General features: G+C 39.1%; 1 protein-coding gene across 5 annotated transcripts in view; it reads left to right on the top strand.

The window, feature by feature from the left end:
• TEC (tec protein tyrosine kinase) overlaps nucleotides 1-16,361 on the top strand; it is a 140,773-nt gene that overhangs the window by 80,411 nt on the left and 44,001 nt on the right. For 4 of the 5 annotated variants that reach the window (XM_078003372.1, XM_078003373.1, XM_078003375.1 and 1 more), the window contains one exon: nucleotides 16,093-16,197. The exons of the other annotated variant lie outside the window; for it this stretch is intronic. In XM_078003372.1, the coding sequence (XP_077859498.1) occupies nucleotides 16,093-16,197 (105 nt within the window). The remainder of the gene's footprint in view (nucleotides 1-16,092; nucleotides 16,198-16,361) is intronic. 5 annotated transcript variants of the gene reach the window in all.

Genomic DNA, 16,361 nt, shown 5'->3' with positions numbered 1-16,361 from the left:
GGATCTTCCCCACTCAGTCTACTAACTTGCATGCCAGTCCCCTGTGCAACATGGATAAGTGAGAGTTAGTTTCACTAGAGCAATTGAGAGTTAGTTGCATTAGCAAGAGCAGACTAAGAGGGGACGAATAGTTTAACTAAGGCTCCTAGCTGTGATAGCCAGCGAAGAGTATAGCATTGCAGCCTAGGTTTCTGTATCTTATTCATTTGCCCTTGATCAATTTGTTTAACCTCAGTGCCCCATTTACCCAACAGTGAATTGCAGATGCTAAATGACTCATTACTTTGGCAGAGTCAGTGGTTCTATAATTAATTATGGAGCACTTTAAGATCAATGAATGCAAAGAGCTGTGCACACATGACCTGTACGAGCAGTTGTGTAAACATAGGGATTGTTGTTGTTTCTAAGGCTTGCTTCCTGCTCTGAGTCCAGTCTACACTTTACAACAAGGATAGCAAAAGCTTTATTAGTAGCAATTAAGAAATATTCCATCTCTACTTTTACTTGTTTATAATGGGCTCTTTCTGTATTCTCAAAAAAAAAAAAAGTTTGTAAGTAGATTCAGCTACGACTTTGATCAGGCTTTAAAAAATATTTGAGAAGTATTTTGTAACCTTTTATCATAGAATATTTAAAACTTACTCAGCAGTAGACAGAATAGTACAGTGAACCGCTGTGTGCATCACCCAAGCAAGTAACCCTAGTCACACTTCCTCCCACCTCATTATCTGTAACAAATCCCTCCTACTCCCATTGTCTTGCAGAAACCACATCATTTCTTCTACAGATGGTTCAGTACTCATCTCCAGAAGTCAGGGAGCCCCCAGCTTAAGCAGAATCTTAGTGCCATCACCACACTGCTAAATATCAACAGAACTTCCTTAATATCATCAAGCACTCAGTCAGTGGAAGAAATCGTTTTAAAAATAATTTTATCTACAGAATGTTCCCAGTTCGTAGGTTGTGTTACAAAAGTTTGCTGTAAGTTGGTTATTTGCAACACCAGTTGAATGAATATTCCTGTAGAAACTGTAGTAAAAGCAGTGATTGGCATGCATTAAACCCACAAAAACCCATGGAATACAGAATGAGGCAATTCTGTGTATTTCTCTGAGTATTTTACTGAGGGGAGAGTTGATGGGCAATTCATCATCTGCTACTAGAGACCTGGCTCTAAAATACATGTTCTCTTCTTGTGGGTGCTGTTATGGTGATTCCTTCTCCCTGGGCCCACTTCCTCACTCCCCCCAACTCTTATCATCTACTCATCAAACTTCCCAGTAGAGAAGCAAGAGGAAGAAATTTTACCTGGTAAGGCTGACTGTATTCATTGAAAACAAGGAGGGGATGTTTATCTTATAGGGGGTAGCAAAGGGTATAGGGAAGCTGCCATTATATGCAGTTTAATATTTTAAAGACATCTAGAAAAAAAATTGCAGTGTGATCTCTTTAACATTGAAGAGAACTAGAGAGAGATATAGGGCCAAGTAGCAGCTGATTTAAAGACCGGGTTAATGTTCTGCTTTTGCAGTTCCCTAGCAAAGCTCAGTTCAGTTTTAAGTAATTTATATTTCCAGTTCATAATTGTGCGCATGCCTCTGTGCCCTCCACTAACATCAGATAAGCAGGGAGTGGGACTCTTCTTTGAGGAAGAACTGGTTAGATATGGGCAGGGTGGAGGCACAGTTTCCAAGAGGCTGTGAGCCTTTTGATGCTCCTTTCCAGAAATCCAGCCCCAGGGGAAGGCTTTAGGAGAATTGCCACAGGGTTCCCACCCTCAGGGCTGTCATTGCTCTGAGTTATCACTTCATCAATCCATTGGTCATGGTTGGGATACTAGGAGGTGCTGTGGGAATGGAGTTCCCCTCGGGCTGCAGTGGTAGGTTTTGTTCCACAGATTTGGCCATTGCGTATTTGAATTACTTGTTGCCCCTGCCACCCACCATCTATCCCGGAAATTGCATTTTCTATCTTGTCCCGTTTGTCATCTGTAACTGTCACCCAACAGAAACTTACAAAGCTTATCTCTTCCAAGTTCCTCTTGATGTGAAATCATGTTTATGTGATTCTAGTTATTTCCACTTTCATAAAGATATAAAGTATCATTTAAAAAAAAAAAAAACCCTAACACATGAAGTGCTTACTGGAAAGCCTCAGAACACACACACTCCTACTAGAGAAGCAAAGTGCTACTAGTCAGTATTAACCATAGAAACCTAAGAACTGAAACCTACGCTAAAGGACCTGCCTTCTTTTTTGCTGCTAAGAAAAACAAAACAACAAACAAACAAGCCAAAAGATGCTCAGTAACATATCCAATGATAACCATCTCTCCCTTGACAGTAGTTACGTTTATCTCTGAAGATTGTAATGGGACAGTTACGCTGTCACTTGGCTATTCCTGTGTGCAGCAGTACACTTTGATGGAATAGAGAGGAGAGGAAGCAGAGTCTGGGATTATTTCCAGGAAGCAGGTCCTGGAGATTCCTGGCATGCCTGTGCTGCACCTGGTGTGGTATAGGTCTGAGAGAGCTGCAGCAGAAGAAAAAAAAAAAGATAGAAGATAAAAAAATAAAAGCAAAAACTCTTCTTGGAAATGGTATAGTTAAGAAAAAGTGGTGGTGCTGGTTATGCTCTTCGGGAGGCTTAGGTGGGAGGATCGCTTGATCCCAGGAGTTCAGTCTGGGCAATGTAGCAAGAACCCTATCTCTTAAAAGAAAAAAAAAAAAAAATCAGAAAAACAGGAAAATAAAAAGTGGTGGTTACAATTGGATATTGTGAAATTAGGCCTGAGAAAAGCCTAGCTTCTTAACAATTCCACTTAGTTGAGTCCCCTCCTATTTATTTATTCATTCATTCATTGACTTATTCAACAAAGTTATTGGGCACCTGCTAGGCGCCAGGTTGCCAGGTGCCAGGCTCTGCTGCAGGTGCTGGAGAGGGAGTGGCTGTGCCTTTGCTGAGCATCCAGTTGGTGACTTTTATTAGGCCTGCCTTGAAGAAGGGGTGATAAAGAGAAGGCTAGGACCAAGCAGCAGCCTTGGTAGGAGTTGTTGAATTTATTTTATTTCTTATTCATTTTCATTTAAGACCAAGTGAATCAAATGGATGGGTGAGTTCTTTCTAAGTTGGAATAAATACTAGAACAGAGCCTTCATTTAAATAAGAGCTGATCAATTACCTACTTCTGGCCCATTATAAACCAGAATTATTTTGCTTAATCTTTCTCCTCATTTTTTTTCTTTTACCATTGTTGTTATTGCAGTTTTAAGCTTATGATTTAGAACATTAAATTATTACCAAAGAATTTTATAGTTTTCAAGTGTCCCCAGACTTCAGAGTTCCCGAGAGCAGGGGCCATATTTTTTTCAGCATTATACAGGTATGCTCCAATAACTGCATGTATTTAAATTGCATTATTTGATGAGTTTTGACATTAGGTAGACATCCATGAAACCATCACTACAACTGAAATACTGAATATGCCCATAACCCCTCATGCCACTTTATCTTCATACCTCCCCCTTCATTCCCACCATCCCTAGGTAATCGCTGATCTAATTTTTGACATGATAGATTAGTTTGCATGTTCTGGAATTCTAGAATAAACAAACTCATATAGCAGGTACTCTTTTTTCGACTAGCATATTATTTTGAGATATATTCATTTGGTTGTAACAATATTGCATGTCTTTTTATTACTGTGAAGTACTCCATTGTATGGCTGTACCGCAATTTGTTTCCCCTGTTGATGGATGTTTGGGTTGTTTCCAGTTTTGGGCTATTATAAATACAGCCACTATGAACGTTTTTGTATCAGTCTTTGTGTGGACATATGCTTCCATGTCTTTTGTGCTTAGTGCATTATCTAGCATATAGTATATACTCAGCAAATATTGTCCTGAGTGGTTGTTAGACTTCATCTGCATATCTTTTATGGTCTCACTCTGTCGCCCAGGCTGGAGTGCAGTAGTGCTATCATAGCTCACTGCAGCCTTGAACTGGGTTCAAGCAATCCTCCTGCCTCAACCTCCCGAGTAGCTGGGACTATAGGTGCACACCACCACACCTGGGTAATTTTTAAATTTTTTTTGTAGAAACAAGGTCTTACTATGTTGCCCAAGGTGGTCGCTGTGCCCTGCCTTCCCTACATTTCTATGATAATTGATAAATAAGACCAATTTACTTTTAAAAATAGTTATTTAAAATATTATTCTGTTTAAAGAGAAAGAATGGTTCTGCTATTATCCTATTTCCCTAGTTTGTTCTGTGATATTTTATGCATTATAGCCAAACTTAACTGTCTACTCCTGTATTTATTGAGTTGCTGGAATATTTACTGAATTCAATCCTTAAGGAGAAAGTGAAAAAATATTGGTATGTTACCTAATAAAACAATGTAAATGCCAGTGAAATATTAAAAAGATCTTATTAAATATTTTTTCTTATTGAATTGTATAACAAAATTAGTATACAATATTAAAAATTAAGGCTGTATATATGGGAAAAAAGTTTAAATGCTGAAAAATTATTTAAGTCTTATATTTAAAGGCAAAAACAAACTAAATAACTGACAGTAAGTGATTGTGGGGGTCCAGATAAATTGTGCTATGTGCCTGTGAGCATCTCACAATTAATCCTGAAAATAATCTAGGAGATAGGTTATGTTAATTTAATAATTTTAAGATCCCCATTTACAGATAAGGAAATAGAGACTAGAAGAGGTTATTTAATTTGTATAGGGCCATGGAGCTGGCATTTAAGCACAGCTTGCCAGTCACTGAAGCCTGGGTGCTCCACCATTATGTCATATTGACTCTGCTGTGTTAAAACATTGAGACAATACTGAGAATATTGTGGCATGTTCAATAAATTTTCTAAAAAGTCCCCTAGCAGCATAGTCAATTGCTGTATATATTATTCACATACATGTCTCTGAAAGTCAATCAACTTTACAAGTTCTTCATCAGTTTTAAACTTTCCTAATAACTTCTGATTTTATATTTAGGGTAACATTTTTGTAGTTTCCTCATCATTTACATTTGCCAGCCTGTTTCCAGTCACTTCTTATTAGTCTCAGGAGATAGCAATATCCAGTCCTTTTTCCTTTAACAATCAAATCACCATTGTCTCTTGCACTTGAGGCTCTTTGGCACTCTGGATCCAGTTGTGATCCACAGATAATGCTGTCTGATTATCTTTCTATTTCTTGCCTGAAATTTTAAATAACTTTGGTTGGGTACTTTGATTCATCTTGCTAGGGTGTCAAAATGGTGTCCATGAGTTATTTCCTACCTTGATTATAAATGCTTTGTACGTGGGAAATCTATCCCATATTTCTCTGGTTCTTACTAAAGAGGTTTCTGATATCACATTGGTCTGAAATCCTGGAGTCAGAGAAATTTGCCTCTCAGTAAAATTCCAAGTGAACCTGGGAAGATCATTTTAGCAGACACATGGAGAGTAAGAGCGTTTTGTTAATGTGTAATGATAAATTGGAATTTGTTGTAGAGGGTGCCTCTGTGGGCTTCTGTTTCTTTAGAAATTGTCTCCATGAAAGCTTAAACTTTAGATGTAGCAGTTAGCAGAGTTAATTTAGGTTTTTAAATGGGAAAATTCATAGTTATAATCTGATAAACACTCATCTGGCATTTCAGACTGTATTGAACAAGTCTCCAGTCAGCATACATACTCACTAGAATTGCAGGAAAAGTACCTAAGACAAATGAAGTATTTACATGTTATTGCTTTCAAATCTAAATATTAATGTTTGTGGTGGTAGTTAGCACCCTACTTCCCATGGTGCTTAGCTCCCAGTGCTAAGCAGATGGTAGATATTTCATATACTAGATATGGCCAGGGACTGTCCTCCCTCACAGATCTGCAAAGTGGGAGTCCTTTCTGTTGCTGTCACCTAGTGTTAGTTTCCCACAGGTGTTTTTGCTCTTGCTGTTTTTGGAGAGGTAACATGGTATAGTGGTCATTGGAAGGCTTAAACAAATTGATATGCATAAACCATAGGACAGTACCAGGCACAGAGTGCTATTATAAGTCTTACCTATTATTCTTTATTGTTTGAATATGGGTTAAATTAGATACTATGAATTAGCATATTTCCATTCACCACATTTTGCATTTTGCTGCCAGATTCAGATCCCAAATGCCAACACTGAGTTTCATATTAAATTCTTATTTCCTAGTGAGACATTTCCCCATGTACCACTCTAGGCTGAAAATGTGTCCAGGTGGGAGATCTGTCTCCAGAAGCCAAATGTTGCCATAAAAATCCATTATCTATTTCTGCATTTTCTGTATCTTTTCAGTAAAATGTATTGAAACCTGGGGGGTGGGAATAAGTAGGCATTTTGGATTTGTCTGGAAATGCTTACATCTCAGGAGAGGTGACTGAGAGTTAGTGTGTGTAACCTTTATGGGGGTTTTACCTGAACATACCCCTATAGATTGAATCTTGTTATGTGTAAGTCAGTGTTCCCAGTGTGCTGGAAGGTGTGTTAGGCAGGCTTGGTGGTCGAGGAATACAGTGACAGGTACAAAATAACAAATGTCAAGGAATGTTAGAATTCAAAATAAAGAGATAATTTCAGCCAGTGTTGTCCAAACTTCAGCCATTATTTATACTACTTACATGAATTTGCCATATATGTGCCATCTGTAAAGCACTATTTATTTAATGTTTTCCTTTAAATAATTTAATTTTTTTTCCTTAGACACAATTATTTAAAAAGGAAACTGTATCAGTCAGTAAATGGAAAACCATGAATAAAAGGTAATCATAAAACTATATACAGTAACTACAAACATTTATCCAAGTTCCACCTAAAACCACTTCAGCTTGAGATATTTAACTGATCTTTTTCCTGGCAATTAATGTGTGCGTGCGCTTATGTGCGTGCACGCAGACACATACACACACACACACACCTTGTTATATTACTGTGTACTTTTCATCAAGCATCATCATAAGAAAACATTTTCTTTAAAGTTATAGTACTATTAAAAAGAATTCCTTTTTGTCCTGTATGTATTGACCTGAGACATCTACGGTATATAAAAGTGAAAAAAAAGCAACACAATCCCAAATATAAATGAAAGTACTTGTATAATTATGTGAATGCACACATATGCATTCATGTTTATGTCTATGTGTACATGTATATATAGCATACATACATATGCTTGTATGAGTATTCTAAAAAGTGTAGGAGAACACTTGAAAGGTTAAATTACGCTTGAGAGGTATTGGAATGACTGGGAAGAAAGTTTGCTTCTTCTTGTTGCAGTGAGCGTGGAAAAAATTAAATAATGACGATTATAAAGGAAAAAACCCTCAGAAACCACCATACCGCTCTTTGGAAAACACTGATTTAGTTCAACATGTCTCTTTATCAATAAAAATTCTGAGGCATTGAGTAGCTGGGTGTAGAGTACTCTTAATCTAGAATATATTATTCAGGATAGCTAACTGCTATAACTTAGAATACCCTGAAACTCCTGCCTTAGCACAATAGAAAGTTTCTTTCTTCCTTACATTATATATAACCGCCTTCTACATGGTGATTCAGGGACCCAGGCCTCTTCCATCTAACGGCTTCATTGTTTTTCAGTCACCACAGTCTTTCCGTGGATCTTTTGAGTTCAATAGGGCGACAAGGAAGGGGATGGAACAGGAAGGATAGTGTGAAAGGTTTTGGAGGATGGGAAGTAATGTTATGTCACTTCTTTCCATGCCCCCTTGGCTAGAACTCAGTCTTATGGCCTCACCTAGATGCATGGCAGATAAGGAAGTGCAATCTAGCTGAGCCAACTCCCCAGAAAGGGGAGAAAAAATGTGGCAATCAGAGATCACTAGCATAGTCCTTGCTCCAAGGGAATTTGTAATCTTTGGATTGAATTTATTAATTTTGGAATTCCTTGAATTCAGAAGTCTATTACATGAAACTTAGGCAGTAAGGGATCTGTATGCATTTATTTTTACACAGTGTATTGTAATTTCTACTAATGTTAAGAATTAAACCATTTAAATCACTTTTAGACTTAATTCAAAACACATAGGTTAGTAAGTTTTGCTTTCAACTGTAATAAAACACACCTGGTGATAGGTTTTAGCTCTGAGGCCACAAAGGGGAGTTGTGAAGAGGGTTGCCAGGAGGTATAGAAAAGTCTTAAGTGGTCATAAGATCACTTAGGGGGAGAAAACAACACTTGAATTTTAAATACAGTGGAAGTATGTCTTTAGAAACTTTATAATTGCCTACATCAACACGATCTTATATCAAGATTATTCTGTGATTTTGGAAATGAAATTTTTGCCTTCATATTTCTCATGGAGATTTTCCTTTTCCTGTTTTTATTCTGGATATTACTTTAAAAACTATAATCTTTAAAATTATGCCATGCTTATATATATAATTACTGGTTTCTTAATATTTTTCTTTTTCTTTTTAGTGTGAAAGCGCTTTATAAAATATAAATCACCCATATAAGTTACTATTATAAGCTAGTTTAAAGGGAGGAAAAAGTAATGAGATACTAAGTAATGGAATGCCAAGTTTTTGTTAGAATTTGTCCCTGGTAAAGAGGCGGCAGTTTCTCATAGAATCACCAAGTTGGAAGTGCCTTTAAATTCTATTCATTTGACTTATCTTAGAAAGCTCTGTGTAAACATTATTCTCAGTATTCACAAGAAAAATGTCAAATTCATCCCAAGATTTTTTTCATTTCTCTTAATTAATGTGTTCTACTGTACTTAAGACCCATTCTTTTAAATCTGTTCTGAGTGGAAAGGGAAAAGACTACATGTATGAATAGAATAGGCCTTTTAGGGTCATTTGGGATTTTTAGCAGAATACGTCATTCATTTTCTTTTCTGTTAAACAGATGACTGGAACTCTTTAGTCTTTCACTATTGACTCATCCAAACTTTGATTGTAAATATGATCATTTGTCTCTGTAACCCTAGAAGATGTTGGGTTTTTGTACATTCCATAAAGGCAACAGATTGTGTGTGTGTGTGTGTTTTCAAGTCTCTATTATGGTACTTTGGTATCTGTGCCTTGCAGATGGTAGAAGGACACTGCAGTCAATATTTATTGAACACAACTGAGGGACTAAACCAAGTTCACAAATTAAATGCAAATTATTGTGAGGGAATGCAATGAATGTTAACCACAGGTTTAGTGCTATGCATGTGTTGAAAACCGCAATTTCTAAATTTTGTCTTCTTAATTTGATGAAATATTTTATCCCCCAATAATATTTAATGTATGTGTGTGTGTGTGTACTTTTTTGTCTGCTTGGTCCTTTGTTGCTAAACATGCCATTTCAGCAGTCTGCTTTGGTTTCGTGTTTGAGATCTGTTTTAATTGCTCTGGCCTGTTGAGAAAGAACAGAGACAGACTGAACACAAAACAATTGACTGGTGCAAAATGGGGCCTAATGATAGGATAGCAATATATGTACAAACAGAGGTTCTTTATAATTGAAAATGAGAAAAGAGGTGGGAGAGGGTGTCATGTGGCACACAATAATATAAGCATGTGGATGGCAAGAGAACTACTTAGGGAGAGAGATTCAGTTCCAGCCAACACCCCATCTGTCACATCCAAGTAATGTTAATTTCACTTTATTTGCTGTATAGTCTTGTTTGTATTTAAATTTGTGAACTTGCTTTGGTTTTATAGTTGTATACAAGCTATATAAGTTTAAGAAGTTTCTACTGAATTTATGTCTGCACGTAATTAAATGATATCAAGTTACGTAGGTATAGGTGGCACTTACAAATTCAGGATTGGAATTTAAGTTCAAATTCTGGATTATTGTGTGACTTTGGGCAAGTTAATTATACTCTCCACGTATTGATTTCTCCATCTGCAAAATGGGGGTGACAATAATTCTCATGTTATAATGCTGTGAGAATTCACTGAGAATATCCGCATTAAGAGGCTAACATAGTGCTGGTTTATAGCGAATGTTCTATAATTGTTAGCTATGAACATAATATTCTTTTTTTTGTAATAAAAGTCCATAACTATTCAAGCTTGAGAGACCTGGAGTCAGGTAAAAGCATAACTGTTTTTGAGAGAATTTAGTTCAATTCTGGCTCAGCCTCTACAATCCTTAGCCAATCTCATAGCCTCTCAGTGCTCAGTTTCCTGCAACTTCCTAGGGTTACTGTGAAAACTGATAGTATATGCTACCATTTGGGGAGTGAGTTTGTATTAATCAGGGTTCTCCAGAGAAACAGAACCAATAGGATATATATAGATGTATATGAGGAGATTTATTATGGAAATGGGCTCGTGCGATTGATTATGGAGGCTGAGAAGTCCCACAATCTGCCATCTGCAATGTGGAGACACAGAAAAGCTAGTTGTGTAATTCAGACCAAGTCCAAAGGCCTGAGAACCAGGAGTAGGGGAGGAGGCTGCTGGTGGAATCCTTGGAGTCTGGAGAGCCAGGAGCACCAAAGTCTGAGAGCAGGAGAAGATGGACATCCCAACTTTAAGAAGAGAGTTCGCTTTCCCTTTGCCTTTGCTTGTTCTATTTGCACCCTCATCAGATTGGATGATGCCCATCTGCATCGGCAGAGGTGGATCTTTTTTACTCATTCAGTTGATTGAAATGCTAATCTCTTATAGGAACACCTTCACAGACACCTGGAAATAATGTTTTACCAGCCATCTGAGTATCCCTTAGCCTACTCAAGTTGACACATGAAATTAACCATCACAGAGTTCCATGTGTCAGACACTGTTAAGTACCTATGAACATTATCTTTAATCCTGCTGATAGCTTGGCAAAGAGAGCAGCATTGACCTGTTTCTATGGAGAAAGGAAATGAGGCATAGAGAGAAAACTGACATTGCCCTAGGTTGTATGGCTTATAAGTGGCAAAGCAGAGGCTACAAGTCAGGATCTGCTTGTTTGCAAAGCTCATGCTCCTTCTCTGAGGCCCTTTTGCGATGCAGACGTGATTCACATAGGAGATTTCCTCTGCCGCAAGACCCTGGGAACAGCCACATCAGGAATCAAATTTGTGATGTGGGAAAGGGATGAATCATTTGGAATATTGGAGGGATACCCTGGCAAGCCTTTCCCTGTGCATGGTGGAGACTCTGGATGCCTTGGGAAAAGGACAAGAGGGTGTCCTGAGATAAATGACTTCTCAGATCACCTGAGACCAGCCTGGTTATTTGTATACATTTTTTTCTCATTTAATTTCTTTAAATTAGGATGGATATTAAAATACAGAGTATTCTGGAAATTAAAGGAAAACAGTGTACCTTGTAAGTCTTGCTGGGGGACAAAATCTCTTCCATCTAACTCCCAGTTCTGCCATTCAGTTGATGTGTAGTTTAAAGCAAGTTATATTTAATCTTTCTGCCTCGTTTTCCCGTATATGCTGGTTTACGATATAGAAAATGGTCATTGCTTACTTCCATTTTCAAGCTTTGCAAAGTGTGCAAGAGAGGACACACACACACAGAGTATTGCCCATGGTTCTTTGCATACTGGGTTAGCACACTGTTGAATTAGTATCTTCTAAGTGTCAGGTGGTCTTCTTAGCTCAGAAGATTCATAGAGGATTCAAAGGTGAGTCAGGGAAAGTCTCAGCTTCATCATGATTTTCAGTCTAGTAAACAGGGCAAAGGCTATAGAATAGAAGGGAAATATAACACACAAAAAAGTAATGATCTTGGATATTTCTCCTTGGGCCACAATTTATTTTATTTTATTTTATTTTTTTGAGATGGAGTCTTGCTCTGTCACCCAGGCTGGAGGGCAGTGGTGTGATCTTGGCTCACTGCAACCTCCACCTCCTGGTTTTTAGAGATTCTTGTGCCTCAGCCTCCAGAGGAGCTGGAATTACAGGTATGTGCCACCAAGCCTGGCTAATTTTTTGTATCTTTAGTAGAGATGGGGTTTTCCCATGTTAGGCAGGCTGGTCTCGAACTTCTGACCTTGAGTCTGCCTGCCTTGGCCTCCTAAAGTGCTGGGATTACAGGCATGAGCCACTGCACCCAGATGGGCCACAATATTGACAATAGCATATAGCATACACCAGGAATCATGAAGTATTTTCTTACTGAAGAAATTCTAAAGAATAGTCTAAATGGAGGAAAAACTGTGTGTTCCTTCTACAGTAACTGCTCAGAAGTCATTTCCTAAAGCTCTTATTCCTAAAGGGCCCCTCTGTGGAAAAGCTTTAGAAAGCTGGCATGTCAGGAGTAAAAGTGGGCTCGGGGAGAAAGTGCATGGGACAGCACGCCTCACTCAGTAACTCTCTGTTCCCTATGGTGAATTCTTTATCCCTTCCAATCCTTTTTTCTTTTTCTTTTTCCTTTTTCTTTCTTTCTTTTCTTTTCTTTTCTTTCTTTCTTTTTTTTTTTTTTTTTTTTGAGACAGAGTCTCACTCTGTTGCCCAGGTTGGAATGCAGAGGTGCTATCTCGGCTCACTACAACCTCCGCCTCCCATGTTCAAGCTATTCTCCTGCCTCAGCCTCCCAGGTAACTGGGACTACAGGTGTGTACCACCACGTCTGGCTAATTTTTGTATTTTTAGTAAAGATGGGGTTTCACCATGTTGGCCAGATCATGACCTCATGATCCACCCTCCTCGGCCTCCCAAAGTGCTGGGATTACAGGAGTGAACCACGGCACCCAGCCCCTTCCAATCCTTGTTTTCCTCAGCCCTGCCTAACCTCCCAAGGTTACCTTCAGATGTGGCTAGAATAAGCTGCCGCTGTGTATGTGTTGTGAAAAGCAGAATTGTCTTTATCTATAAAGATGGCGCTAAGCATTTCTGCAGCACAATTGTCTTTATCTATAAAGACGGTGCTAAGCATTTCTGAGTTCTAGACCCATATTTTAACTTCCACCTGGTTGTTCAATTGTCACTCGAACATTTCTCAGCCCTGCCTCCTCGTACCTGATCTGTTCTTATGTGTTCCTTCTCATAATCTACAGTGTCCGTGTTTCCTGGTCACTCAAACTCAAAATCCCTTAGCCCCCCTCAGTCCTTCTCTACTCTTAATCCCCATTTCTAAATGGTCACAAAGTTTTGTGACTAAATTCTAAATTCTCTGGTGTCTTTGCTCTTCTTACTTTACTGCCACTGACTTGGTTCAGAACTTCATCTCTCACCTGAACTATTACAGTAGTCACCAAGCTAGCCTCCCTGTCAACACTTATTCTTCACCTGCTGGTAATCATTATCTTCTTAAAAACAGACCCCAGTACTGCACTCCTGATTCTCCATTGAAAACTGCTCAGGATAAATCCAAGCTTGTAAGGCTGGTGCAGAAGCATCTTCCTAATGTGGCCTCAGACAGCTTCTTTGGTGTCATTTCCCACATGCCCCCTGAACCACCCTGAGCTTCAACCCCAGTGAATTTCTTTCTGTTCCCTAAATATTCAGCACTTTGTTGTTTTGAAGCCTGAAACTCTCTCCATTGTCTCTGTAGGAAAACTCATACTTATCCTTTAAAAATAAAATCAAAATATCACTTCCTTCCTGAAACTTCCCCATCTTCTCATGGCCCCATCACTGCCCCCCTCTGTAGGATGCCACAAGAGAGCATTGCTTGATCATTACTAGACTGTGAATCATCCCTCTTCCCCTTCCACCCATCATATGGTGAAATCCTCCTGAAGAGACCCTCAACCCTCCTTTCATAACTTTGAAGCCCCAGCACTCAGCACGGTACTTGTTGCCCTGTTCAGTTGGTGTCCCATAGTGTTTGCTGGCAGAATAAATAAAAGAATCAACTTATGTGTACCTCACAGGGATACTGTGAGCACAGAATGAAATAACATGTGTTCAGTGCTAACGATAGTGCCTCAACCATTGTGTCTTTTTAACTTTTCTCTTTGAGACAGGATAAAAGAAAAGAAAAAAGGGTAAAATCTTAGCATGTTCTTGAACTGCAGAAAGAAGAATTTGGGGATGTACCCCTGGATAACTGCTGTCTCCTCTGTAAAGCAGAGAGGGAGGGAGTCCACTGAGGCAAAGGGAATGTGAAGTTTGTAGTTTTGAGGGCACTGGTAGTGACCCTGGAGGCCGCCGAGTTCTCTTCACTAGTGATCTACATGATGGCTGATGAGCAGCAGTGAAGGCCTGACTGGGCATAGAGATGGCAGTTAGGATTGTGTGTGTGACCTTCCATAGCCAGGTGTGAAGGGAATGGGGAAAGGTGTGGATGGAACTGGGGACTGACAAAACTGTTGTATTAGTCCATTCTCACACTGCTATAAAGTCATACTCAAGACTGGCGAATTTATAAAGAAAAGAGGTTTAATTGACTCAGTTATGCATGACTGGGGAGGCCTCAGGAAACTTACAATCATGGCAAAAGGGGAAGAGGCACATCTTACATGGCGGCAGGCGAGAGAGAGAGAGCAGAAACGCGTAAAAGGGAAAGATCCCCTTATAAAACCATCAGATCTCCTGAAAACTCAGTCACTGTCACGAGAACAGGATGGGGGAAACTGCCACCATGATCCAATCACCTCCCACTAGGTCCTGCCCTCAACACATGGGGATTGTAGGGATTACAATTCTGAGATGAGATTTGGGTGGGGACACAGAGCCAGACCATATCAAGTGTCAAGGGGGTGTGGGGTTCTAGTGTGTGCGTATGTTGGGGGATATAAATATGCACTGGGGAGATGACAGCCAAAGTCCTCTAGTCGGATGGGAACTGCTGATGGCCCAGGTGAATGGGGCAGGTGTGGAAGTCCTGTGGTGACAATGAGGATGCAGAGCAGGTTCCTGGGAGTGGGGTGGGGACCCCAAAGCTTGTGGCCAGTGCTGGAGTTTCAGAACATTAGATAAAATAATTTTCAATGACTAACACCAGGGGATGGCTGGCATCTCAAATACAACATTCTTCATTTCTCTTTTTCTTCTATTCTTTGTCATATGAATACCTACCAATGAAGAAAAAGTAACCTTAGTCTTTATGTAACTTTTGTGTGGAATTCATCTGTTAATATCATTCAGCAAATGCATTTTTATTTCTACATTGTGTTTGTAATAATTTTTAGTGGCTGTATTATATTATCTTTGCACTTACTGCTTTGTCTTCTTTTGGATTTTTCCCTAGGATAAATTTACAAGTGTGGGATAACTATGCTTAAAGGTGTGGATGATTTTGGAGCAGGGAGTCTTGATGGGCTGTTGGTTAATTGCTACAGGCAGATCTACAGCAGGCAGGGAGGGCAGGCAATGGGGAAGAAAATTAGAATATTTAATAATAGACTCTGAATGGAAGCTTTCTGTGAATATTTTAAGTCCACCTCACATAACTCTCAGTTCTGTTTGCTGCCTCTACTGGAGGCATCTACCCCAGTGAAGGGGAAAACAGAGCTGGCTAGAAGTTGCATCTGTAATTGAGTAAATGGAATTTTGCTTGACTTGGTCTTTGATGCTTTATTTTGGGGGACTATCATCAAGAACGTGAAGAAGTTGAACAACTTGTGTATCTGGCAGGGGCAGGTAGCTATGAAAGGGAGTTTTTTTGTTCTGGAGTTATTTATTTTTTTGAAACAGAGTCTTACTCTGTTGCCCAGGCCTGAGGTACAGTGGCCCAATCTTGGCTCACTGCAACCTCCGCCTCCTGGGTTCAAGTGATTCTCGTGCCTCAGCCTCCTGAGTAGCTGGGATTATAGGTGCCCACCACCACACCTGGCTAATTTTTGTATTTTTAGTAGAGATGGGGGTTTTGCCATGTTGGCCAGGTCTCGAACTGCTGGCCTCAAGTAATCCCACCTTGGCCTCTCAAAGAGCTGGGATTACAGGTATGAGGCACCGCACCCAGCCCATTCTGGAGTTTTTCTGGGGGCAGGACAGAACAGTTTCATCTTGATAAATTAAAGGATTTAATAATTTTGATTACAATAATCACAGTGTTAGTATTTTGAATAATTTTAGCAGTTAGTGGGAAACATGATTTAGATAATTTTAAAGAAATTGCAATATTTTGAATCAGAGCAAAATTTCATTAATAATAATACTGTTAATTTTTTTTATGTCTTATGGTTGTAATACTTCTCTTTTTTATCTTTTAACAGAAGAAATACAGAAAGGGGTTTATTGATGTTTCAAAAATCAAGTGTGTGGAAATAGTGAAGAATGATGATGGTGTCATTCCCTGTCAAAATAAGTATCCATTTCAGGTGAGCTGGTGTATTTTTGTGGCAGTGCAGTGCTGGGCTTAGTCATGTTTGCTCTTTGACATTACAGTTTTCTGTCTTTGCTTTGGTGGCTGATTGGCTGATTTCTAGGTTCATTTGCCACTTTAATAGTTATGACTTTTCTTCATGAACTGCTTAAGTCTTTG

This window comes from Macaca mulatta, chromosome 5 (genome assembly GCF_049350105.2).
Source record: "Macaca mulatta isolate MMU2019108-1 chromosome 5, T2T-MMU8v2.0, whole genome shotgun sequence".
NCBI classification, from domain to species: domain Eukaryota; kingdom Metazoa; phylum Chordata; class Mammalia; order Primates; family Cercopithecidae; genus Macaca; species Macaca mulatta.
This window is presented reverse-complemented; position numbering and strand designations above follow the sequence as displayed.